Source organism: Orcinus orca, chromosome 14, assembly GCF_937001465.1.
Source record: "Orcinus orca chromosome 14, mOrcOrc1.1, whole genome shotgun sequence".
NCBI lineage: Eukaryota > Metazoa > Chordata > Mammalia > Artiodactyla > Delphinidae > Orcinus > Orcinus orca.
In genome coordinates, this window is record NC_064572.1 from 29,651,326 (window position 1) to 29,675,980 (window position 24,655).

Consider the following 24,655-nt stretch of genomic DNA (forward strand, 5'->3'; position numbering starts at 1 on the left):
CCAATTGGAAGCCATTTAAAAGAGGGATCACTTCCAGGTGGGCGCAGAGGCCCTCTCATACACTTCTGGATGGAGTGGGAATTGCCACAGTCTTTACAGAAGGTAATATGACAGTGGCGAAGAAAAGTTTACATACGTGCTCTGTGTTGTATTTAATTGGCCCATTAATGCCGCTGTTGGAGAACCAAGATTGAGAGCAAAGTCCCAACACAGTTACATGCAGAGAGATGTCCACGGTGACATTGCCTGTGTGGCAAGAACCTGTAAACACTCACATACCCAACAATAGGGGATGTTTGTCTCCATGATGAAACGTCCATACCATGAACTGTTATCTAGCTCTGAAAATGGAGGAAGTGGATGTGGCAGTGTTGACCTGGAGGGCTGTCTGTGAATTATTATGACATGAGAAAAGTGAGTTTCCTTTGTGTAGAGGGTAACTTCATCATCCTAAGGAGAAACAGCAACCACACCACTCGTACGCCTTTGTAACGTGAACATATCTGCTTGGGTGTGGAGAAGGGCCTCATAGGGTGCACGCCAGGCCCAAGCTGCCCACTCTGGCCATCAGAGAGGTCATGTTTGGCTCACGAAAATGGAATTATTTGCCAACATTTAAAAATTGAATTCATAGTAAAAACCAAACTTCCAGCTTTTCATTGAGAAAAATCAGAAGCTCTGGGCACACTGCACCCACATTCCCTCTTGGCTGAAATACATCAGCAGCTGCTGCCTTTGGACAGAGTGTTGGCCTCCAAATGGCCATCATTCCCACCACTGGGGTCTCCTCATTTGTATGCCCTGCCTGCCCCTGTGATAGGCTGCTGACCTCTGGAAACACAAAGGGGTGGAAATACAGGGATATGATGGGCATTTGTCTTTATTATGTGACAACATCTTAGAATCTTTTATTTCCCACATCACTGTTTCATAGTTGGTAATTAGAACATTTTAAGTACAGTATTCAAGGAAAACACGAGGGCACCGCGGGCCATTGTGTGTGGTGTGGGACAGGATCCATCCTCCACTTGGCACCCGGCTGGGAGGGGGAGTTGGCTCCAGGTCCGGAACCGAGAGATCTGAGCCCTGGGCCCTTTCTGAAGCCCTTGCCCCGAGGTCTTGCAGGGATGTGAAGTCTCTCCACAAAACCCTTTTCTTCAACTCCCTTCTCCTCCCCAAGGCTTTCCTGATCATTTAACGATGAGGGAGGTGGCATGTCAACTTGGGTCCAGATGCTGACCCCACCACTCACTAGTTGGCGGTCTCTGAGCAAATTGTTCAACGGCTCTTGGCCTTCAGACCTCACCTTGTGAACCGGGGAGGATAACGCCTCCCAGGCGAGGTGCACAGTAGGTGCTCCCTGAAGGGGGACGTGTGGACCCTTGGCTAGGCCGTGGGGATGCGGAGGTGAGTGGGCCGTGAGCTGAGACACAGAGGTGAGACAGCGGAAGGCAGGGATCCCCAGCTGAGGAGTGTGGGCCCTTCCCGATGTCACTGCTGGTCTCCAGGGAGACCTGCTCCGGAGCCGCTGCGGGGCGTAAGAAGGAACCAGAGGGCCGTGACCCTGCTGTAATGGGACCGGGCAGGCCACGGCCACGATGGGAGGGAGCAGCCCTCCCGCCGCCCACCCGCTACCCCTGCCCCACTACACTTAGAGATGAGAGCTTGCTTTGCTAAGCCTCTGGCAGCTGGACCCCAGCTCTCTCTAGAGCTTAGCTAGAGACAGAAGTCCGGCGGCAGCTTTCCACAGACTTGCTGGGGGCCCTGGTCAGGTTACCTCCCTTCTCTGTGCCTCTTTGGACACCATGGCCTGGGGGCTGCTTTCATATCCCAGGTTATGAGATGATGCTGCAGATATAAAAACAGGAAAAGACATGTTCATTGGGCACTTCAGCTGGGGGGGGTGGCAGCACCCACCTCCTAACTCTGTCCCCACTAAACCAGGTTCCACCGCCCTCGGGGTATGCTGTCCTGGAGGACAGAGGCAGCAGCCCCTCCCTCTGCCCACTGAGCCCCGCATGTGTCACAAACCTGTCCCTGTGCCCCCTGAGCCCTGCCCACAAGCCGTGCAGTCGGCCTCCACGAGGGCACAGAGGGGACTGTTGCCCATGCCCTCAGCCCAGTCGTGCCACACCACTCTCAGCACTGGACGATGACAGAACCCCAGGGTACAGATGCTCTCTTCTTCCCCATGTGCCCCCCCCTCCGCCCCCCGGTCTGCACCGATTCTCTCTCCTCCCTTCTCAGGCCCAATTCTCCCGGAGCTGCAGGGCTGAGGCAGCGCTGCACAGCCTGCAAGAGCAGGCGCTCCAATAGGATGTTTCTCACCCTCCCCTCCTTTTGTCCCCAGGAGCCATGAGGTGCCACGTCGCTTCCAGCTGCCTCGTGGTCTGGCTGTCTGTGCTGATCTCTGGATGCTGCGGTAAGTTCAGTCCTCCGCCTTCTCTCCCCACAGCGAGCATGGGAGGCCGGGCTGGACGGTGTGTGGTTGGCGTTTGTGCTCTGGGACTCTCAAGACCCTGCCTTGCCGTGTGTGTGACTGGGCACTCACTTCCCTTTCTGGGCCTCAGCTGCTTCTGCAGCCCTCACAGGGCTGAAAATACCAGCCACCTCCAGGGCCTGGGACACATAAGGGAAGGGGAGGAGACTTGAGAAATACTTGAGCTCTAAGGGGAGGCATCTATGGCCGTGAACTGTCCTTCTTCTGGGATGTGGGGACTGGCCCCAGTTCTAGTCCGTTTCACAGTTGTCTTTTGAGCACCTACTGTGTGACACTGTGTGCCCTACTGTGTCCAATTCTGGGGGTATGGAAGAAATGACATTCTCGGGCGCTCAGGGGCTCACCAGGGAGGAAGACACAGATAGGATTGCTCTAAGCAGGGTGGATAAAGTGGTAATAAAGGATGTACAGAGCTCCAGAGAAGCCCATCAGAAGAAAAGATTAATTGAACTTGCGGGCACGGGAGAGACCCAGCCAGAAGGGAGACGTTTCATCTGGGCTCTGAAGACTGAGAAGTCGTTTTAAAGGGGGGAGAGGGAAGAAGGGAATCCTGGAGGAGGGAATAGTTTGAGCGAGGGTGCGGCCGCCAGGAGTCTTCCTTCTCCGCAGGGCGGGCAGCCCTCCTTCCCCCGGCCTTGCAGCAGCCAGGTCAGTGCCAGCTTTAGTGCCCACGGAGGAGGCCAGGAAAGGCCTGGCCATTTGCCTCTCCTGGACACCGGGAGCAAAGCAGCTCTGGTGTGCACGAAGGAAGGCCAGGACAGCAGGCACAGCTGGCTCGGTGTCCCGCGGGACCAGGGTGTCCTCAGGGAAGAGCTATGGGCAGGGCGTGCCTGGCGACACAGGCAAACATACTCCTGAGGGGCGTCAGCTCCTTCTCTCACTCCAGGGAGCCGGGAGCCTCTGGAGGAGACCAGAGCTTCATGCTTGGTGGAGTGCTGCTGGCATCCTGCTGCCCGAGAGTCCCCTGGCTTCCCTGCTGGGAGGGATCTCTGCTGGGATGCCCCTGTGACGGGGAGCTCACTCCCATCCAAGCAGCGCAGCCTCAAAGACTCTCAGGGGCAGAGCCACGAGGGGTCTCAGACCCTCTTTCCACCCCTGGGCCAGCTGCTGCTCCAGGTGTCAAGTTTCTCCTTTGTAAAGCCCCATTCGGGGAGGGCTCAGTGAGGGGCACCCGAGACCCTCAGCTCTGACCCTCTGGGTTTGCTTGTTGGTGTCCTCAGACTCCTCAGGGACTCTGTGACCTTGGACACCCGTGCCCTCCCCCGCTCTCCCCATTAAAAAGAAATATAACAGGTGCTAACAGCTTGGCTGCCTTCGTAGAAGAGGCGCAGTCTCCCCTTGAGCTCTCTAGACACAGGCGGCTCACGCATCCAAATTGCAGCAGCCATTATAACAGTGATGCCGTGCACAGGACACCTCTGGCAGGGAGGCAGGGTGAGAGGGCAGCGAGGGCTCTTTGTCTTCATCTTGAGGCTGGGAAACGGTGGCCAGAGAGGTAGAGCGATTTGCCCAGGCCGCACAGCAGCGAGTGGCAGGGCGTACAAGGCCTCACCTGGTCGCCGCGCTGTGCTCCCTGTCCTGTGCACCTTCCCTGTCATGAGTTGAGGGCGGGGTCTAGGGCTGTGCCCAACATGGACCTCAGCGAGAACCACTGTGCCTTCAGAGGCCTGGGCAGGTGGGGCTGGGCTGGGGTTGGGCCTTCCTGGTTCCAGTCCAGGCTCTGCCACTTTCCAGTGTCCTTCAAGCCCTAAGAGGAATCCCCTGCCCCACCCCACGGTTCTGAGTGAAGGCTGTGCTTCCTGGTCTGGTGGATGCCTTGTCCTTCCCACATCACGTGCCTGGACGGCTCCGCTCCTCCACGTCTGCCCAGCTTTGCTTCCTTCCGGGATCTTTCCCTTCCTCGCCGCGTGTGGAAGGCGTGTCATCCAGCACCGCAGCTCGAATCTGCCTTCTGTGTGAGCCTCCCCCTCTCCCTTCTCCCCTCAGGCCTGTGGTGGTTAAAAGCTTGATTCTTGGGCTTCCCTGGTGGCGCAGTGGTTGAGAGTCCGCCTGCCGATGCAGGGGACGTGGGTTCGTGCCCCAGTCCGGGAAGATCCCACATGCCGCGGAGCGGCTAGGCCCGTGAGCCGTGGCCGCTGAGCCTGTGCGTCCGCAGCCTGTGCCCCGCAATGGGAGAGGCCACAGCAGTGTTGAAATAAATACTTAAAGCTGGTGGACCCGCATCTACTTTGTAGGGAAGGATAGTGTGAGTGGGCCAGGGATGCAGGGAGAAGGCATCCAGGGCAGAACAAACAGTGGGTGCCAAAGCAGGGAATGAGCATGTGTGGGGCGGGGACAGAGGGGCGCATCGTGGGCGCGGGCATCTGGACTCTCGTTCCTTCACAGAAGTCGCCCGTTGTCCCCTCCCCTCGCACGGGCACTCACGTTCCCACTTGGCCGGAGGCCTCAAAGCTCCTGAGGCAGCAGTTTGCCTCTGGAGGACACAGCCTTCATGCCTTAAAAGTGTCTTTTAAGGGAACAGGTGACCTGTGGGCACCCCCCTTTCCCACCCTCCCATCACCCTCCCAGTCCCCACTGGCAGCCCAAGGCCACTGGGCTTCCTAGGGTGGGAGCCTGTCCCCAGATCACGGTCCTGCTTGGTATGTGGCAGGCGACGTACGTCCCCGAGGCTCTGCCCAGCCACCCGTGCGGAGCTCTCAGTGCCTGGTTATTGGCAGGTCCTGTAAAACAAAATTTGAAAACGAACGATGCTGCTGCAGGTGACGTTTTTTCTGGCTGGTTTCCCTCCCATTGCCCCAGCCTGAGCCCATGCCGAATTCCCTGGTCGCCCCTGAGCCTTCTACCCTGGCTCAGCTGCTTTCTGTAAGGGAGCCCAAAGCCCCCAGCAGGGATCCAAAGCCTCCGCCTCTGGCTGAGCAGGCAGCACTGTCATTGATACCAATATTAATAATAGCTACCATTTATCGAGTGCTTGCTGTGTGCGCGAGCATGGCGCTAAGTGCTTTATGTATGTAATCTCATTTAATACTCAACACAGCCAAGAAGTAAGTCCTGTTGTTATCGTTATTTTACACCTGAGTAAACTGAGGCATGGGGAGGTCATATGACTAGAAAGAGGCACAGGGAGACTACAAACAAAGGTGAAGCCCTTGACCACTGGCCTCTGAGCCTTTCTGAGGCTCTTGAGTGTGTGAGGAGCCCCAGGTTCCTCATGTGAGAGGGTGGAAGTGTGTGGGCGAGTGCATATGTGTAGTTGTGGTGGTCAGGGAGGGCTTCCTGGAAGAAGGGACATCTAAGGCAAAACTTGAAGGATAAATAGGAATTTGGCAAGTGAAGGCAAAAGGGCCAGCAGTCCTGGCCAGGAGGGGAGAGAGAGGTTACAGTGCTTGCAGAACCAGAAATGACATCAGCTTGGGTGCCTGAGCAGAGGGGGTGGGGGTGGAGATTCCATTAGTTCTGCCTGCTCCCCACTAGGAGGTCTCCAGCAATGAGGGAAGTACTAGCCTCTGTGTTCTTGAGCCTGGCCCAAGCTCTGAGGGAGCCAGGTCAGCAGAAATGAGGGAGGGGAGGGCTGCAGCCCACCCATGTTCAGGGCCCCTGGAAGACCCAGCAGGAGCTGCTTACGAGTGTGCTGCACGATGTCGGCCCCATGTGAGACTGACCAACCCCCCCATCCCTGGTTGGTAGGGGCAGAGGGGGAAGTGCCCTCGTTTGCCTCCTTCTGGGGTGTCTTCCAATACCAACAACCAGTTCTCCAACTCTCCAGACACCAACTGTGTGTCCAACAATTCCGTTCAATTCTGATGCTGTCTACCCAGAGTTAGAGCCAGATTCCACAGATTTAAGCGTTCAGCTCTGCTCTAGACGCCAGTGGTGAGTCCCAGACCACCTGTACTTCTGACCAACTGGCTATAAATCAGGGCTTCCTACTACCCTTTCTCAGGTTCAGTTAGCTAGAATGACTCACAGAACTCAGGGAAATACTTTACTTACATTTACTGGTTGAATATAAAGGATACAACTCAGGAACAGCCAGATGGAAGAGATGCACAGGGCAAGCTATGGGGGGGTGGGGTCGGGTGGAGCGTCCATGCCTCTCCAGGTGTGCCGTCCTCCCAGCACACGGATGTGTTCACCAGCTTGGGAGCTCATCAAATATTGGAAATCTCCAGCTCCCCTCCCCTCCCTAGAGGTTGGAGGTGGGCTGAAAGTTCCCCGTCTTATCACTTGGTCTTTCCGGTGATCGGCCCCTTCCTGAGGCTCTCTGTAGAGGCCCCACTCTAAGTCTCCTCACCGGGAAAAGGGAGCCCTCCTACCCTGCTGGTGGGAATGTGAATTGGTGCAGCTACTACAAAGAACAGTATGGAGGTTCCTTAAAAAACTAAAAATAGAGTTACCATATGATCCAGCAATCCCACTCCTGGGCATATATCCAGAGAAAACTCTAATTTGAAAAGATACATGCACCCCAGTGTTCATAGCAGCACTGTTTACAATAACCAAGACATGGAAGCAACGTAAATGTCTATCAACATATGAAGGCGTAAAGAAGATGTGGCATGTATACGCAATGGGATACTACTCAGCCATAAAAAAGAATGAAATAATGCCATTTGCAGCTACATGGATGGACCTAGAGATTATCATACTAAGTGAAGTAAGTCAAACAGAGAAAGACAGATACCAATGGTATTGCTTATATGTGGAATCTAAAATATGACACAAATGAACTTATTTACAAAACGGAAACAGACTCATGGACATAGAAAACAAACTTATGGTTACCAAAGGGGAAGGGAGGGGCTGGGGAATTAGGAGTCTGGGATTAGCAGATACAAACTACTATATATAAAATAAACAAGGTCCTACTGTAGAGCACAGGGAGCTATGTTTACTATCTTTTAATAAACTATATATAGTGGAAAAGAATATGAAAAATAATATATTTATATGTATGTATAACCGAATCACTTTGCTGTACACCAGTAATTAACACAATATTATAAATTAACTATACTTCAATAAAAATGTTTTTAAAAATTTAAAGATAAAAAATAAATCACCTCATTGGCATAAACGTGGGTGTGGTCAAGGGGGCTCCTTATGGATATAACAAAAGACACTCCTGTCACTCTGGAAATTGCACGGAGTTTTGAAGCTCTGTGCCGGGAACTGGGGGCAGAGACCAGATATATTTCATATTATACCATACTACTGAAGGCCTCTGGGGGGTTGCTCAGGGGACAGAGGAAGCCAGCCTTGGGGAGGCTTTGTGGGAGGGACTTGTGATATGGGGGACTCTTCATAGATATGAAATGCCTCAGCCCATGACGGTATCACGCTGTCCCCTTCCAGAGCCAGCCCCCAACCCGAGGCTGTCACAGAGTGGTACAGGGTTACCTGCACAGGCTTCCAGGTCTGGGTTCCAGTATGGCCCATGCCACACTTACCAGCTGTGTGACCCTGGGCAAGTTACTAGTTACCCCCTCAAAGCCTCATTTTCCTCAGTAGTAACATGCAGACGTGACAGCACATGTTGGACCATGAGGATTGGTGGAGATGGTGTAAGCGGCTGGTACGGAGGCGGCTTCCATAGATGGCAGCTATTATCATTGTTGTTGTTGTTATTATTGTTGTTATGAATCACATGGCATCAGCTGGCCACTCCTTCACACAACAAATAGCTGCTGAGGGCCTTCTAAGTGCCAAGTCCTGTTCTGGGCACCAGGGTTGCAGCACTTAACACAGCAGACAGCCCTTGTCCTTGCCAAGCTCCCAGTCTATCTACAGCTGGGAGGCCCAGGAGACATACAATGTGAGCCACATGTGTGGTCTTAAATTTTCTAAGAGGCGCATTAGAACAGAAACAGGTGAAACTCATTTTAATAATGTATTTGACTTAATCCAGTAGAGCTACAATCTTATCATTTCCACGTCATCAATATAAAAGACGAATGAGCTATTTCACACCCACTTTTTCGTACAACATCTTCAAAATCCTGTGTGTATTTTACACGTCAGCACATCCTAGCATGGACCAGGTCTCAATAGCCACACGTGGCTCGTGGCCTCGCTGAGCGAACGACCTGACAGCCTTCTGCCTGCCTACTGGCGTTACTCCCCATAGGCCTCGAGGCAGAACAGCGAGCTGCCAAGGTCCTGGAAAGGTGTCTTCAGCACTGGATGCAGGTTCAGTGCCCACTGGAGCCCCTACTCTGTGCCCCTTGCAGAACGCATGGAGCTGGCACGAGGGTACTTGACTGATGCTCTTGTCCTCTAACTTCCAGGCCAGGTGAACCGACTGCCCTTCTTCATCAACCACTTCTTTGAAACATACCTGCTGATCAGCGAGGATACGCCTGTGGGTGAGTTGGCGCAAGGGCTGGTGGGCAGGCTGGGTGGCATGAGGTGGGCTCCTTTCCCACAAGTGAAAGGGATCTTACAGATTGAGCTGATCTTCCCCCTGTTATTGGAAACTCTTCCATGGGGTCCCGGATGGGTGTTTGTGTGGCCTCTGCTTGGTTGCCTCCAGGGATGGGACACTCATTACTTCCTGTGGTGGCCTATTCCAAAAGAGAGTTCTCAGTGTCAAAGAGTTTATCACATTGAGCCCAAGTTGCTTGACTTTCACACTAATTTTGTCCTACAAAATGCCTCGTTCCTCTTCCTTGTGAAAATTTGAAGATGAAAGCTCTCGTAGAGTTTGTTTTGTAGCCTTTTGTACTTTTCCGTGATTACTGAGTTTTCTGCACTGAGTATGCCTGTTTTTTTGTCATTAGAAAAAAAAATTATCTAGGAAGTGATCATGAGCATCCTGGTACCCGCTTCTCACCACCCGCCCCCAGCTTGAGTCACCTCATCACCCAGGCCTATCCTCACAAGCCCCTCCCGAGGGCCTGGCTCCTACATCTGCAGCTGGAGGTCGGCACGCATAGCCCCATGGCCTTAGCTCAGCTCTAGGGACCCTGAAGCTTCTCAGGAAATGGGGTTGAATTGATCAAACCCATCTTGCAGCTGTGCTGACGGGAAGGCACTAGTTCTTGTGAGCATGGAGGAGAACAGCGCCAGGAGGTGCCACTCACCTCCACCAGCACTCCCTCTTGTGTCCTCTCATTCTCGTCCGTGTCATTTTAGAGAAAGTGCTTGTAATCTGGGGCTTCCTACATTTAGGTCTGCCTGCTTCGTGGGTATCAGGGTGGGGCTGTGGGCCAGAAGCAGCGTGCACCAGCAGCCAGCACGGTGCGTCTTTCTGGAGCATCACTTACGCATGAAAATGAAGCAGGATGGCTTGGAGAGGGGAGGGCTGTGAAGATACTTAACTAGTAGGTCATTTCAAGCACTCTTTCATATGTGTAAGACCAAACATAGATGCAAAATTCTTCAAAGAAAATCTCTGCTTGAAGAGGGGAGCCTTAGTGGGCCCCAGACTCTCCCCTGCTGTTTGCAGGGGCGCATGAGAAGCCCCCTGCAGAGGTCTTTCCTTCCACTCTTCCTTCTTGTGTGGGTAGGTGCTGGGCACAGCGGGTATTCTGACTATTGTGGGGATTGGCCCCATGGCCCAGTGACACCGTCTAGGGCTGTGGGGACCCACTGTGTAGAAAGTGGCCACTCTTTTGATGATTAGCAGCCCCATGCATCAGCATCGTGAGGCTGGATTTGGGGACTGGTGTTTGGGCATCTGGGTGTTTGAAGTGTCCAGGAAAGAGGCAGATTGCCTCTCTGGAATGTCCTTCCAGAGGCTTAGCTCACCTTCTGAGGGGTGGAGAGGATGGCCGGCAGTCCCTTGGGGACCCTGCTGAGCCAGTTCCTCCCTTCTGAGTTGGGTCAGGGGGTGGTGTTTGTGGCTGGCTCCTCCGCAGGCCCAGACCTGGTGTGCGGCTGGCGCGGAGGCAGCAGAGAGGTGCCCAGTGCCTGTGGATCCATAAAAGATGAATGTTAGCAGCGTTTATCACCACTAGGGGTTCTGCTCTTTCCAGTTCATTCATCAGTTTATCAGATACAGATGGGGTGCCCCCTGTGCCAGGCCTGGGTGCCGTGGATTCAGAGAGGAACGCGACCGAGGAATGAAGAAGTCAGCGTCGCGGGTGATAGAGGCCAGGTTGGCTGTCTGGTTAAGCCCCAGTTGGGACTGAAGGGGGCCGAGTCGTGCCTCTGGGGGCAGGGCAGAGCAGGAGGAAGCAGGAGGGCTTAGGGGGAGGTGGTGGTGGCTCTTGAGCAGAGTCCTGAACGGGTCCTTCCCATTGCTTCACACACTATTTCCTGTGGCTGATTTTTATAAGCGTCTGTGTGAACGTCATCCTCCTGGAGATTCCTTTGTGGTGGAGGCAGTATATCTGGGACAGGCAGGCCCCTGAGGCAGAGGTGTGGCCAGCCACTCACTGAGCCGGGCTGCTGGCGGGGAGAGGCGAAGGCCCCCTCAGGTGAGCAGCGCCAGCCCCGTCACCCCATCTGTGGCCCTGCGTTGCCCTGCTCCGCCCTGAGTGCCTGTGCTGCAGAGAGGGTGACGGGTTGGGAGGGGTGGCTATTGCTCGGCCAGTGCTGGCGGTGATACACCCTGGGCTGGACGCCCCCAGCGAGCCCTCCAGCAGGCCTTGCTCCAGGTACCTTTGGCTCTGGTTCTTGATTGTCTTTTGCAAACGCAGGCATCAACTGGCCTCCAGGAGTAACTCCCAGGACTCAGCCCCATTATGGCTGTGTTTGGCAGTCACAGAGCGGGGCGGACGGGGAGGTGCATCTGATGCGGTGGGGATTGATCCCTGGCTCTGGGAGGCCGCAGGAATGAGAGAGGGTTCAGTGAGCTGGAAGACAGCTCTGCTCATCTGTCTGGGCAGGGGCCAGTGCTGAGCTGGACCACACCCTCCTGCCCTCCTCCCTTCCCTTTGTATCAGGGTGGGGCAGCACAGCTCTGCCCTGAAAGTCATGAGCCCAGTTTCTGTTCCTTGCTGTGTGGCGTTGGGCACAGTGCCTCCCCTCTCTGGGCCTCTATCTCCCCCTCTCACCAGTGAGAGGGCATTGGAAAGCTGGGCCCAGTGGCCTTGAGCTGGGGCAGTCCTGCTAGCCCAGGGTGTCACATCTCTGGGCCCTCAGATAACACAGCCCTGGAAACCTCCACTGAGTGCTGTCACCTACTTGCCCTGGGCCATTCAGAGGATGCATATGGACTGACGTGGACAAAGCAGGGTGCAGACCTCTGACCAGCAGTGGCCAGGGTGAGGGTAAGGGTGGAAACAGCTTGGCAAGGAGACTGGCCCTTTGCCTGCCATGTGGAATGGGGTGGCCTAGAGACTTGACTTTGAGGCTTGCCTCTCACTAACCCTTTGCTCTCTGAATCTCAGTGCTCCAACCTGTAAAATGGGATGGAATAGTCTCCTTTCTGGATTGTTGGGCTGTATACATACACTATAGTTAACTCCAAAGCTTCCACACCTAGAATGCTTTGTTGTTACACAAAAGAGAACTTATGTGTGTCCCAGGGATGGCTGGTTGGACTGTCCTGCTAGCCACGGGCTTGCAAGGGGGACAGACAAACACATAGGTGAGCTGGGTCCAGTGGGGTGGTTGGTGCCAGTGGCTAGAGCCAGAGACCAAACTAGTCTGAAAATGTCAGCTTACCAGAGGAGTAGGTCAGAGCTGTGGGCAGACCAAACTTCCAGCTCTGGGACAGATTATCCGGCTTCTGCTTGGACCCCCAATGAAGGGGAACTCATGATCTTACCAGGCTGCTCATTTCTGTGCTGTGGGGACAGTTCTGGGAATGAAAACGTCTTCCTAATGTTACTATGAAATCTGTCCCTGCAACTACACCTAACATAACATATGATATACTATATATATATATATTATATTATTATACTAACAATGTTTACTGAGTGCTTGAGGCAGTGTCCTAAGTGTTTTAATTCGTTTTTAAGTTCCTTTTAAGAATGGAAGGTAGAGTTTGATTACAGGCTCTATCAGAATGTAGTTTCTGTGAGTGTGCTCTCCTGGGTTAGAGATTGGGACTTTCATTCACCCCAAACCTTCTGAGCCTTCCCATTTTTCATGCTCTTGCCTCAGTTTCCGACCGCGGGCCAGCGGCCACGTGCTGGGGAGCGCAATGGGAGGGTACGGCCCAGCCATCTGAAATCCCGTGCGGAGGCTGCATGTTCCATCTCTGTCTCCTCCTATCTCAGCTTCCAGTTCCCTCTGCCTGATGTTCTTTTTGTAGACCACCTCCCAGCTGGAAAAGACAGCAGCCAAATTAAGTCATTAAGTAGCTCTGCCTTCCCCTTCCAGGCCCCCCTTGTCCCTGTTCGTCTTCTGCAGACGTGGACTGGCAGCAGAGCCCGGCCTGGGCGGGGCAGAGCAGGAGCACAGTGGAGACGTGATGCCTGGTCAGACTGGTTGGCATAGCCCACACCTCGGCCCTGGCTGTCGGCAGCGAATGGCCTCATGGCACCTTTAGGATGAGGGACAGGGGGCAAGGATGCTGTCTCCGATCGCCCTCCCCAATCCACTCCAAACACTCCACCAATATTGCTCGTGTCGGGACCACCGACCACCTCCCTGTGGCTAAAGCTGACCGTTAATCCTCAGGCCTTGTGGCCTTTCAGCAGTTATCTTTATTTCCTCCGGGACATCACCTCTGGCTGTGCTTTCTCAGTCTCCTTTGCCTGTTCCTCTACTTCTCCAGGGCCTCTTGGCACAGAGGGCCCCGGGGCCCGGCTCCTCTGTCTCTCCTCTATGCTCTCACTCCCGTGCCATGCCTAGTCTGGCAGCTCTGAGTACTACCTGTGTGCTGACAGCCCTGAGGCTTCTACCTTCTGCCTGGGCCTCCGCGCACCAGAGATTCTAGGCTCATATACCACCTCTGCATCCATTTCCACGTGGATGTCTAAAAGGCTCTCAACCTCAGTCTAAAGCCACACTCCCAATCTTCCCTGCAAACTCCTGCTTCCCTGCAGCCTTTCCCATCTCAGTTAGTTGCAACTCCAGCCTTCCAGTTGCTCAGACCAGCAACTTGGGGTCTTCCCTGACTCTTCCCTTCCCCCCCACCTCATATCCAGTTCATCAGGAAATCCTTTTGGCTTGATCTTCAAAATATTTCCAGAATCTTCTCACTTCTCACCGCTTCACCTCCTACCACCAAAGGCCAAGTCTGCATTATCCCAACAGCTTCCCGATGGTCTCTGTGGTCCCCCTGCTCCCTTTGCCCTGCTGCAGGCTTTCTCACCCTCCCAGCCAAGTGGTCGTTTTCAACCTGAGACAGAGCCTGTCACAAGGTCAGCTCAAGTCCCTTCACCCACCTGGAATGAAAACCGTGCTCTTAAATGGCATCGAGGCTGTTTGCAGTCCAGGCCCTGCTACCACTCAGACTTCACCTCCTTCCCCACACCCCCAGCTCGCTCCACTCCAGCCACACCGGTCACCCTGTAGTTCCTCGAGCAGGAAAGGCGAGTTCCTACCTCTTGCTCCTTTTTCCTGGAACGTGGTGAACCTCCGTTGGTCAGTCAAGTCAGTTCACATGCTGCCGCCTCTGTGTGGCCTTCCTGGCTTTCTCCAGGTGGGGTTCAAGGGCTGCTTCCTTTGCTTTCTCCTTCTCTATTAGTCCCAGTCGCAGTGCTGTTATTACTCAGCTGCTCATCTGTCTCCCCTGTTGCCCTGTGAATGCTTCCAGGTGCCTGGGCCATCTCTATGTCCCCTGCCCACCCCCCCACCCCGTGCCTGGCTCATGCCTGGGGCTTGAGGTGCCTTGGGGGAGGAGTGAAGTCTGGAGTTCGTGAGTGCGGGGGGAACCTTCCAGGGCAGGGGCTGGGGCTGACTCCATGCCTGCTCGCCATCCTTCTGGAGTCTCAGGCCAGGCGCCCCCCTCCCCAGGGTGTCAGGAGCGAGGTGTTGGTGATGACAGGGACGGCTGCCCAGGGAGAGCGCCCAGGAGAGCATGTCTCCCGTCACCGCAGCTGCCTGCCCACCCCAGGCTGTAAGTGGCATATTTGCTGCGGACCCTCGGGGCACCGAGCCCTGGCTGGCCTCCAGCGAGGGACACAAGCAGCAGCATGAGACCTGGCTTGGAGGCACCGGGCTGACTTAGGAGTTCTGAGGGGGTGGAGGGCACCTAGTCCGTCTACCTTGGCTGCCACCCCAGTCCTCACTCATCAGGTCCTGGAGGGGGACAGTGTCCCTTGGGGCTGCGTCCCAAGGTCACTCCTCCTATCCCAATTCTAAATACCGCCAGTCCAAAGCCTGCCAAGCGCCTAGAGAAAGGAGTGAGAGCTCTTTATCGTGGCCTGTCACCTACCACTCCTCACCTGCTCACCATCACGGGGACCGCTCAGCACCCCGACACCTCAGCTCTGTCTCGCCGCCACACCCTCACCCGCGCTGTCCCTTCGGCAGGGAGTGCCCTTTCCCCTTCCCTACCTGGTGAATCCCTACTCATCTTTCGAGGTGTAGCTCAGATGTCACCTGCCCTGGGAGGTGCCGTAGCCTCCGCCATCCCGCACCCTCTGTTTGCTTTGAATTCACCTCTATGAAAGCTCTGAGCAAGTCCTATCATGGTTATTTGTGTGTAACTCCCCATCGGCTGTTCATTTTTACTTATTATCTTAATTAATATCAATGTTACAATTAATTATCATTTTGGTATTTATGTGTAATATAAGGTTGTAGAACGATACTATTAGCTAGCGTTTGTTGACTGCCAGCCTCCGACCAGAGCCTCACAGTGAATCCCAGAGAAGTGGCGTCATGTCCACTGTGCAGCCCAGCAAGCTGAGCCTCCTGGCACGTGTCCTCTGCGCCAAGCACAGTGCTTGGTACAAAGTGGGCCTCAACAATCGCTGGTCGGATGAGTAGAGGGATGAAGGAAGAATGAAAGGCTGAGTGGATGTTCAATGTCTTGCCGATTCCCCTCCCCTTGGTCCTGGTCCCTCTGTGTGTCGCCAAGGTGGTTGCTCATGGAGCCGACTTCCCCAGGCAGACCCTCCCAGACCTCCAAAGCGTCTTGAGCCTCAGTTCAGGTGATAATGCCGCACTAATCACCTACATGGCTAAATTAGTCTCGTCAGGAGCCATTAAGGCAGGAGCTCGGCACTCATTAGGATGCATCAGGCCCAGGCAGCGCCTGGCACCACTGCCAGACGGCGCTGATTAATTTCTCTGCAAATTCCATCAATGCCCAGCTGTTTCGTCTGGACCCAGCGAGAGCAATTTTCAGGTGGGCTGACCCGCATCGGCGGTCTCGGTAGATGGAGGAGCTGTGTGCCTGCAAGCACGCAGACAACTCGCCGCAGGGGCAGGCCCCACTGGGCGCAGCGTGGGAGATGCGGGGATGCTGACATGAATGGCGGGGGCGTGGGCAGCACACGCTCAGGGATGGCATGACGTCCAGGCATGAGGCTGTGGAGCAGATATGAAGAGGGGCAGGTTAGAGGGGAATCTGGGAGGGGGTTGGGTCTTTCCTGGACCATTCTCTGTACCTGCTGTCCCCCGGGAGGGGCTATTTATCCTACCCTGTATCCCTCTTCCCTTGTCTCAATAAGGGGAAGAAATCATCTCTCAGGAGAGGATGGAGAACCAGAGGATGAGAATGAGTTTTTCCTTAACCGGAGTGTTCCTTAGGACCGCCACAGGGAAGAGGGGGTCATTGTCCCACAAAGCAGCTCCCTGGCAAGGGCCGGTGGCAAAACTACAGGAATTGAAGGGTTAGAGGGACGTGGATATGAGGAGTCCAGTGGGGGTGGTTCCCAAACATCATCTGGGTGTGTGCTCTGAGCATGGTTTGGGCTTTTCCGCCTGCCACCTGTACAGAGGCAGTGTAGCTCAGTAACTGATAACAACACAGACAAAATTAGAGTGCCTGAGACAATAACAAGTGCTAAGGAGAAATAACCGTCTGTGGTTGAAGTTAAAGTCAGAGGTACACAGTGGTAACAGCCTGTATTCCTCACCTTCACTTTTACCCCCCACCCAAGGATCCTCAGTGGGCCTGCAATGAACAGCTAGGGCCTCCTATAGGACAATTTGATGATCGCTAGTCAAACACTCCCACTTTACAGATGGGGAAACTGAGGCCCAAGTGGGGAGCTTGCACAAGGGCCTCAGAGAGTTACTGTTGGATTCCTGCCCTAACTTCTCACACCATCTGCAAAAGATATTCAAGAGGGCTCTGCCCATGCAGGTATGGGGTTCCTCTGGGCCTAGGGAAGGAGGGGCGTCCTCCTGGATTGGTTGGCTGTGAGCTTGGGACTTGATGTTTACGGAAAGGGCTCCAGGTGCCTCAGAGCTGCCACAATCTGGGGTTGGAGTGCTTAGGGAGGGGAAGTGAGGGTAGCCCAGAGGCTTCCTAAAGCTGTCAGTACTGGGTGAGGTTTTGGAGGTAGGAGGTGATCTAGTATCTGTCCAGGTGATCAGATGCTGGGAGCAGCCGGTCTGGGACCCCGGCTTCCTGGTGACCTCACAGAGCAGGGATTTTACTCTTCCTTCTGGGAGGTGGGGGATGACACAGGACTTCTGGAAGGGCCTGGATGCCTCTGTGCCCTCCTTCCTTTCTGCCTTTCTCCAGGTCAGCATCGGCCCTCAAAGGGGGTTATAGGACAGATTAGTACCCTTTGGGGGGATGCTGGGCTGTAGCCTCTCCAAGAGGCCCCTGCCTGGCACACTTGGGGCCTGTGGCAGCCCCAGCCGTGGACCACTCGATACATGGGTGGGGGTGGGACGGGCGTTTTGGATGCAGCCGTAATATCACTAATGATAACGATGACGTGCCACATGTCGTGCAGGCAGGCATTAATGGGCTGCACTGCACACGTGTGCCAGGCTGCGCCTGGAGGCAGTGTAGGGGCACACACATTAAAGACAACTGGGAAAATGGCAACTATATTTACACACTTACTCTGTGTCTAGGTAAGCTCTTCATACACATGGCTTCACTGAATCCTTGTAGCAGACCGAGAAAGGGGGCTTTATAATCCTCACTTTACAGATGAGAAGGCAGAGGCTCAGAGAGAGTGAGTAATTTGCACAGGGTCACACAGCTTCTATAGGATAGAAATGGGCCCGAGCCCAGTGCTGCCTGACCCCAAAGCCTGTGCAACTTAACCACGACTTTGGGATTCTGTGTGTGGGTCATTGCTTTTAAGGAGCCCCGGTTTGGAGTGGAGAAGAGGATGTATGGTAAATGCCCAGACCACCCCCAGGCAAGTGGGAGGGGTGAGCTCCAGGGCGCTGCTAATGTTCAGGCAAGGAAGGACTTCGTTCTGGGCCTGGCGAGGGGCAGGTTCCTAGCAGAGGCGTCGTTGAGTGACTGGGTTTATACGCAGAAGCCACGGGAACAGCATTTCAGAAGGCCGTGGACCAGGCCCACCAGCAGTGGGGTAAGCAGCTTGTGTTGTGTCTTGGATGGCAGAAATAGGTTGTTGGAGTTAAAAGTAAAAATAATAGTAGTAATCATTTAGTAGTTGTGGTTTACTACTTAGGTTACCTGAGTGATCTCATTGAATCCTTACAGTGATGATGGGAAGTCTGCTCCATCACGGTCCCCACGTTACAGGCTCAGAGAGATCAGTCAAGCTGCCCAAGCTCCCACGGGATTTGAATCCCAGGAATTCAGTCTTCAACATCCACACCCTTACTACCCCACTCCACCACCCCTCGGGATTTTTGAGGGCCTTTCCTCAATCTGTCACCCAGGAAAGGGTCTCAGTGACCAAGGGTGCACACCAGCGAGGAGCTGGATGGAGGGGAGAGTGGCCAGCACAGCTTGGTCTGGGAGCACAGGCCCTGGACTCAGGCAGGAGCCTAGGTCCCAGGACTGACTCTGCTCCCATGCAGCTGTGTGAGCTCGGGCAAGCCGATTTCCCTGTTTGGGCCTTGCTTCCCCAGTTATTCCGAATATGCTGGTGCTTGCTGGACGTACTGTGCAGAGTTGGAAATATTGCTGAGAAATGACTGGGGAAATAGATGAGAGTGTGAGATTAACCAGGTTGCTTGCTCCTGGGCCCACGGCCTTTTCCAGTGATCAGCAGTTAAGGAGGTGGGGGCTTCAGCCAGCTGTGCTGTGGCCAGGCGGCAGGCACCCCCTTTCGTGGGGCTGGGGGGCTGGCAGATGAGCCTGGCTCAGCTGTGTCATTGGGCGAGGATGTGCTGAGCTTGCAGCCAGCCAGGAACACTTGGGCTCTCTGGGAACCAGCCGAAGGTGTGATTTACAAGAGCTGAAAATCCTCCAGCTGGCTGGGGAGACGGTGGCAGGCAGAGCCGACTTTGAACTTGTCATCACTCCCCTCACCCTGACTGTTTACACAGCTCAGGGGACCTGTGAGCCTGACTGTCCAACGACAGCTCAGTCCGGAATAGGAGATCAAGTCTCGGTGTCAGCCCTGGACTTGGGTTTGGACACAGGAAAGTTGTCCTTTGGTGTAAGGATCTCCCTGACAGTCCCCTCATCTGGGTGCCACCCCCTTCCTCCTCTCCCCCATCTGGGCACAGGGCACAAAGCACTGGCAGGGGAGGCACGAGGCCTGGGTTCTAATCCCAGCCGTACCTCTTGTTAACTCCGTAACCACAGGCAAGTCCCTTAGCCTCTCTGAGCCTCTTTTTTCCTCCTCTGGAAATGGGGCTGATCACACTTGCCCAGCTGACTTCACAGGGAGCTTTAAGAAAGAGCTTTGAAAATGGAATTGCCATGTAAATGGCAGACTTTGTTTCTATCGACGTATTTGTCTTGAAGGGCCGCCTCTTCCAAGAAGCCCTGCATTGCATCTTGAACAAGTGTGGACTGTTATCACCGGCTATTTAAATCTCTCTATGCCTCAGTTTCCTTGGTTGGAAAATGGGGGTGATGGTCACACAGTGTATACTCATAGGCTTAAATAAGTTAATTAACTTTGGACATTAAGAAATGTGGTTGGCACTAATATATGCTAACCATTTTTGTTGCCATTGACTAGTGCTTTTTCCAACTAGGAGAGAAGTAGCTTGGGGACAAGAACGATACCCTTAAGTGGCCAAAGCCCACTGTGCCCAACACATAAATATTTGGTGTGGTTTACGTGTTACTCTTCCAAGGGCATTTTCGCGTTGCAGGTGGGAGAGGCCCAGAGGTCCCGGGTCCCACCTCCCAGCCTGACCGGGCATGCACTCGGCACAGCTGTCTGCCAACAGGTAGTGCAGGCATGGGGTGGGCCCTTGCGGCGGTGGGTGCTCCCCGCCTCATCGGCTAGTGAGCACACCTTCCTGCTCATGGGCTGTCTGCCTCCTCCCGGTGCTCCGTCGGTCCCCCTGTGCCCAGCGTTCCCTGCAGTCAGCCTGGCCCTCTTCACATGACGCTGTCCAGGGTCTGAAGACAGAAGCCTGCCCCTGAATGTGCTCTGCTTTACTCTGGAGGTCCCGGCTCCTGTAGTCAGCCGTCAGACTCAGGACAGACTTTCCCACCTGCTCCCTCCCACTCACCCTCCTGTGTGCCACGGGCTGTGTCCAAGGGTTCTGCACGCCTTGCTCCCTGTGAAGGAGGTGGATATTCAGTGCATTTTACAGATGAGGAAACTGAGGCTTAGAGGGATTGCCACCTGCCCAAGGGATTGCCACCTGCCCAAGTCATTAAGTGAGGGAGGGATTGCCACCTGCCCAGGTCATTAAGTGAGCCGGATCCAAGCCCAGGTCTTTCTCCTCCACAACCAGAACTCTACCCTCTTTGCAGGTGAGTGGATCAGGGTAAGCAAAGAGGAGAACCTTCTAGCCCTGGGCTAGAGCACAGGCCTCCCCCACCATCTGTGGTCTCTCTTCAGCTTCCTCACTCTGCCCTCATACTACAGTGGATGGAGGGGATGAGAGCCTCACACTCTGGTCCCCTCTGGCCCCTTCCCTTGAGTGAGGGAGGGGGTCTTCCTTGGCCACCTCTCTGTGTCCCCACATCCTGATATCACGGCGCTGCCCATGGACCCTCCTCTCCTGGGCTCTCGTGGCAGCAGGAGTGTGTGCGGCGGCAGCCTTAGCGCTTCCTAGGATTGATTTGGCCTTTGAAAGGATAATTCAAGATGAATATGCTGGCGTCCAAGTGGAGTGAGACGGAGGGATTATTGAGTGTTGAAGCTGCTTCGCTGCATCAGCTGCTTTATGAGCTCTCCAGAGAGCCCTGTGCCAGGGACAACTCAGCCCTGACGGGCAGGGAGGCAGCGTTTTGGTGAGCAGTGCCGGTGGGGCCCGGGCACCCCACTGGCCCCACCTGGGTGCCAAGAAGCGGCTTCCAGCTTCACTGCAATGCAGGTCATTGTCCCTCCCCCTTTGTTCATCCTGTGCTGCCCCAGGATGTGGGGTGAGGACAGTGGCACCCGCCTGCTGGTTCCGCTGCGGCCTCTGGCTCCAGGCTGCCTGGGACAGTGCAGGTAGAGTGGAGGTGAGTGGACCAGAGCCTGTGGACAAATCTCATTGATTTCTGGCAGACTGTTACCCCTGGGGGCAGCCCAGTCCCATTGCCAGGGACACTGTCTCTGCAGGCTGGCAGATGCCCTGGCAGATCAACACGGATCCGTAGTTGGGGACTCAGTGAACTACTGGGGACGTGCTTGGGGTTAACACACAAGGGCATGAGGTTTGGGGAGCAAAGCTCCCTGTGGGGCCCTTACAGCTCAACTCACCGCCCATCACCCCAGGCGTTTGTCCGGATCAGCCACCCTGGCAGCCCCTCGGTGTTCTAGGGGACCGGCTAGGGTGAAGCCAGGGTATGGACTGGGCTGTGAGCTCTTTGAGGGCAGGGACCGTGTCTTAAAGCTTGTTAGTGGGGTCACTGGAATGTGCAGGAGGCTGGCAATGAGCACCGATGGTCTTCTTCCTCAGTGTCCCCTGTGGAGCCTGACACAGGGAATGATGGCACGTGGGTGGCACTCGTTCTGTGTGTAATGACTTAAGTGTCTATCCCAGCCCAAGAGCACATTCATCCCTGGGCTGTGACACCCTTAGGTTGGGAAAGCCTTTTCTGAGGAAGAGGCGTCCAGGAGAGGAAGTGACAGGAAGACTCGCTGAACACACGAGGAGCAGCTGGGGGACAGGTGGTGGGCGCTTCCCCGCGGCAGGGGTCCAGAGGGATAATTAACAGTTCTTGCTCTGGGGATGGGGCTATTCTGGCAACAGCATTCTGTCTCTTTTAACACAGTCCCTATCTCTTCCTCAGTCCTCCCTCTTCTCTGTGCCCAGTCACAAGATGGGACTCGCAGTGTGATGGCAGCGTCTTGGGACAGAAACGATTTACAGTCCCTGTGTCGGGGTCCCATGCATCTGACCCTCAAGACAGCCCATAGGGCCACTTCTGCCCCTGCTTTATAGATGAGGAAGAGTCTGTGACTTGTCCAAAGTGGAAGGACCCATTAAACGTTAGCACCAAGCTTTGAACTGGATGGTCTGGCCCCCAGCTGGGGCTTATGGCTGCAGTGCCTGGCTCCATCCCCACTCTTTGCCCTTGAGTAAACCGCAGCTCTTCAGACCTCAGCTTCCCCATTTTGTAAGCTGAGGCTATCAGGCTCCTCCCATTTGCATTCTTTCCCTCCCACTAGTAGTTCAAACCCCCCTGAGGGACTTGTTACAACACAGGTTGCTAGCCACACACTCTGAGTTTCTGATTCAGTAGGTCTGGCTTGGGGCCCAACAATTTGCATTTCCAACAGGTTCTTAGGTGATGCTGCAGCAGGTCTGGGGACCACACTTTGCGACCGCTCCCCTCGCTGTGTTGCTTCCCAGCCTCTGGAATTGGCTCTGGAGTCTATTGTGAGTCCTCCGTCATCCAGGCCAGCTCAGGCCCACAGCCCTGGTGGCGGCTGCCCTGTGAGCCTCGTGTTGGGCTCTCTGGACCCGCCTCTTGCCTGCCTGACCGTCTTGCAGGTCCCCTGCCTGAGACACCGCCAGTGTGCTCTACACCTCAGCTGTGGCTCATCAACGGATAACAGATGTGTGAATTAGGAGGGGGTCTGCAGGGGAGGGGAGGCACAGCAGAGCCGAGATGCCCACAATGCTGAGATGCCCTCAGCCCCCGCCTTTTGTGTTTACACAGAGTGGCCGCACAGCAGTGACATAATTACTCCTGAAGGCCTTCATTAAAAGCTCTGGAGCAATTTACAGTCAATTAAGGAGAAAGGAACTGCTTCCTCCTTAGGTGCCCCCCACTACCACCTGCTTGGGTCGGCGTCCTGCCCAAGGAGACGTGGATCTGGTTCAGGGGCAGGGTGTGTTTCAGGGTCTGTGCAGGGAGGGGGGGGGTGGCTTCTGAAGCCAGTGAACCTGCTGTCCTACAGTCTAGCCATCCATCACCAGCTCCTGGCTGAGCGCTCCCAGCATAGTGTGAGAGGCCCTGAGCTGTGGAGGAGGGAGCTCCGAGGCTTGGCTCTGCCTCCACACATGCTGAGGCCTCAGGCAGACCCTTCAGCCCTGGGAACCTCAGTTTTCTCGTCTATAAAATGGGGCTGGTCCCGTGCACTTGGCAGAGCTATTGTGATCGTTGAATGAAATAATGTGGTGAGCACAGGGCCTGGCCCCCACCGGAGCACAGTGGCAGGGATGGTCATTCCTGTCCCACTCGGGGACCTGCCCCTGCTTGCACAGGTGCTTTCAAAAAGCAAAAGGCTGTTCAGATGTTGACAGTCTGAGGTCCCCCTGAGCCTGGCTCAGTTCCTGTCGTCACTCTCTGGACACAGGAAACCAGAAGACGCAGGTGGGGCGTGGACCTGTGGCACCTGCCCTTCTGGGGGAGACCCCTGAACTTAGAAAGCCTCGGATCCAAGGGGCGAACGCTTCTTCTTTTGCCTAAAGACCAACTTAGGAAAATTAAAATGTTTACCGGCTGCATTTCACTCCATCTAAAATAAAAATAGCTTCATCGAGGGCCATGGGTGAAGGCGGGGGAGGAGAATGAATATTTTTACAACTTAGAATACCTACTTTATTGACTAGAAACATGTCAATGTGAAAAGTGGTACTGCTTTTTGGCTCCAAAAATATAAATATATCTGAGTCTATTGGAGAAGTGGCAATAATGAGGCTGCATTCTGAACTTAGACCGCGGGCTGCACTGAGGAGACAGGCTTCCTGGGAGGCCGGGCGATTGTCCCTGCTCCAGCCTGTTGCCCTCATTTGGTGAGATGACATACGGGCTGTGACATAGGATGTATGACCTATGCCCAGCACCAAGCTTGGCACGCCATCAAGCTGCTTAATCCCAGCCTGCGCACACCCGGTCGGCAAGAAGTGTTGTCTTTTCCTTCCCAGTTATTTTCTGTGCAGTTGATGCCATTAGAAGAATAATGAGGGCTGAGGACAGGGTCACCCTCCCTCCTTCCCTCCCTTCCCCATTCCTCAGCCTCTCTTCTGGGCTCTGGGAGAGATGGGTGAGTAGTGGGGAAGGCAGGATGGACAGTGGAGGAGGTCAGTGTTCTCTTACTGGCGGGCTCTTTTGCCAGAGTTTTCTTGTCCATAAATCAGGATGTTGACTCTCTCGTGACAAAGCTTCAGTAGTTGTAAAGTCCCCAGGGTGTCTGAGAGCCAGGCTCCTTGAGGTCAAGGCGTCTTCGTGCTAGAACTGCTCCGTTTCGTTGAAGTTTTTCTGCTGGAGTTCCTCATTTTCTGCCCCTTCGTTTCGGCCGGGGCGGTGTCCTGCCGTCAACAGGTCAAACCCCAAGCCTGCTGGGGTTTCTTACATTGGCCGCTTTCTTATGAGGAAAGTGTAGATGCCGTCCACCCACTACCCTATCTTTGGAGGACTTGTTAGAATATTTAATTTCACCAACACATGTAGTACTTATTCTGTGTCAGTAATTGCTGTAAGGTCCTTTAAATCCTTATAGCAACCCTGTGAGGGAGGGTTACTATCATTTCTATTTTATAGATGGGGAAACTGAGGCAGACAGTTGCAATGACTTGCCCAAGATCATATAGCTGGTAGGTCGGGGGTGGAGCTGGGATTTGAACTTGGGTGGTCCCGCCCTAGCAACTGACCTCTTAACCAGTGTGTTCTGCTACCTCCGAAGAATAGTAATGACAGTAGTAGTAACAGCTGTTATTTATTGAGTACCTACGAGACACTTTGTACACATTATCGCATCAAATCTTTATGAAGACCTGTCAGGTGGGTATTTATGTCTCTCTGTGGCAGATAAGGAAACTGAAGCTTGGAGAAAGCAGTTAAAGCGCCATGCT

At 54.5% G+C, this 24,655-nt stretch overlaps 1 protein-coding gene across 1 annotated transcript in view; it reads left to right on the top strand.

Annotated features, from left to right (window-relative positions):
• Positions 1 to 24,655, top strand: part of LOC125960983 (cadherin-23-like) — a 360,246-nt gene that overhangs the window by 63,469 nt on the left and 272,122 nt on the right. The window contains exons 3-4 of the mRNA XM_049696875.1: positions 2,351 to 2,422; positions 8,788 to 8,865. Coding sequence (XP_049552832.1) covers positions 2,356 to 2,422; positions 8,788 to 8,865 — 145 coding nt within the window. The 5' untranslated portion in view covers positions 2,351 to 2,355. The remainder of the gene's footprint in view (positions 1 to 2,350; positions 2,423 to 8,787; positions 8,866 to 24,655) is intronic.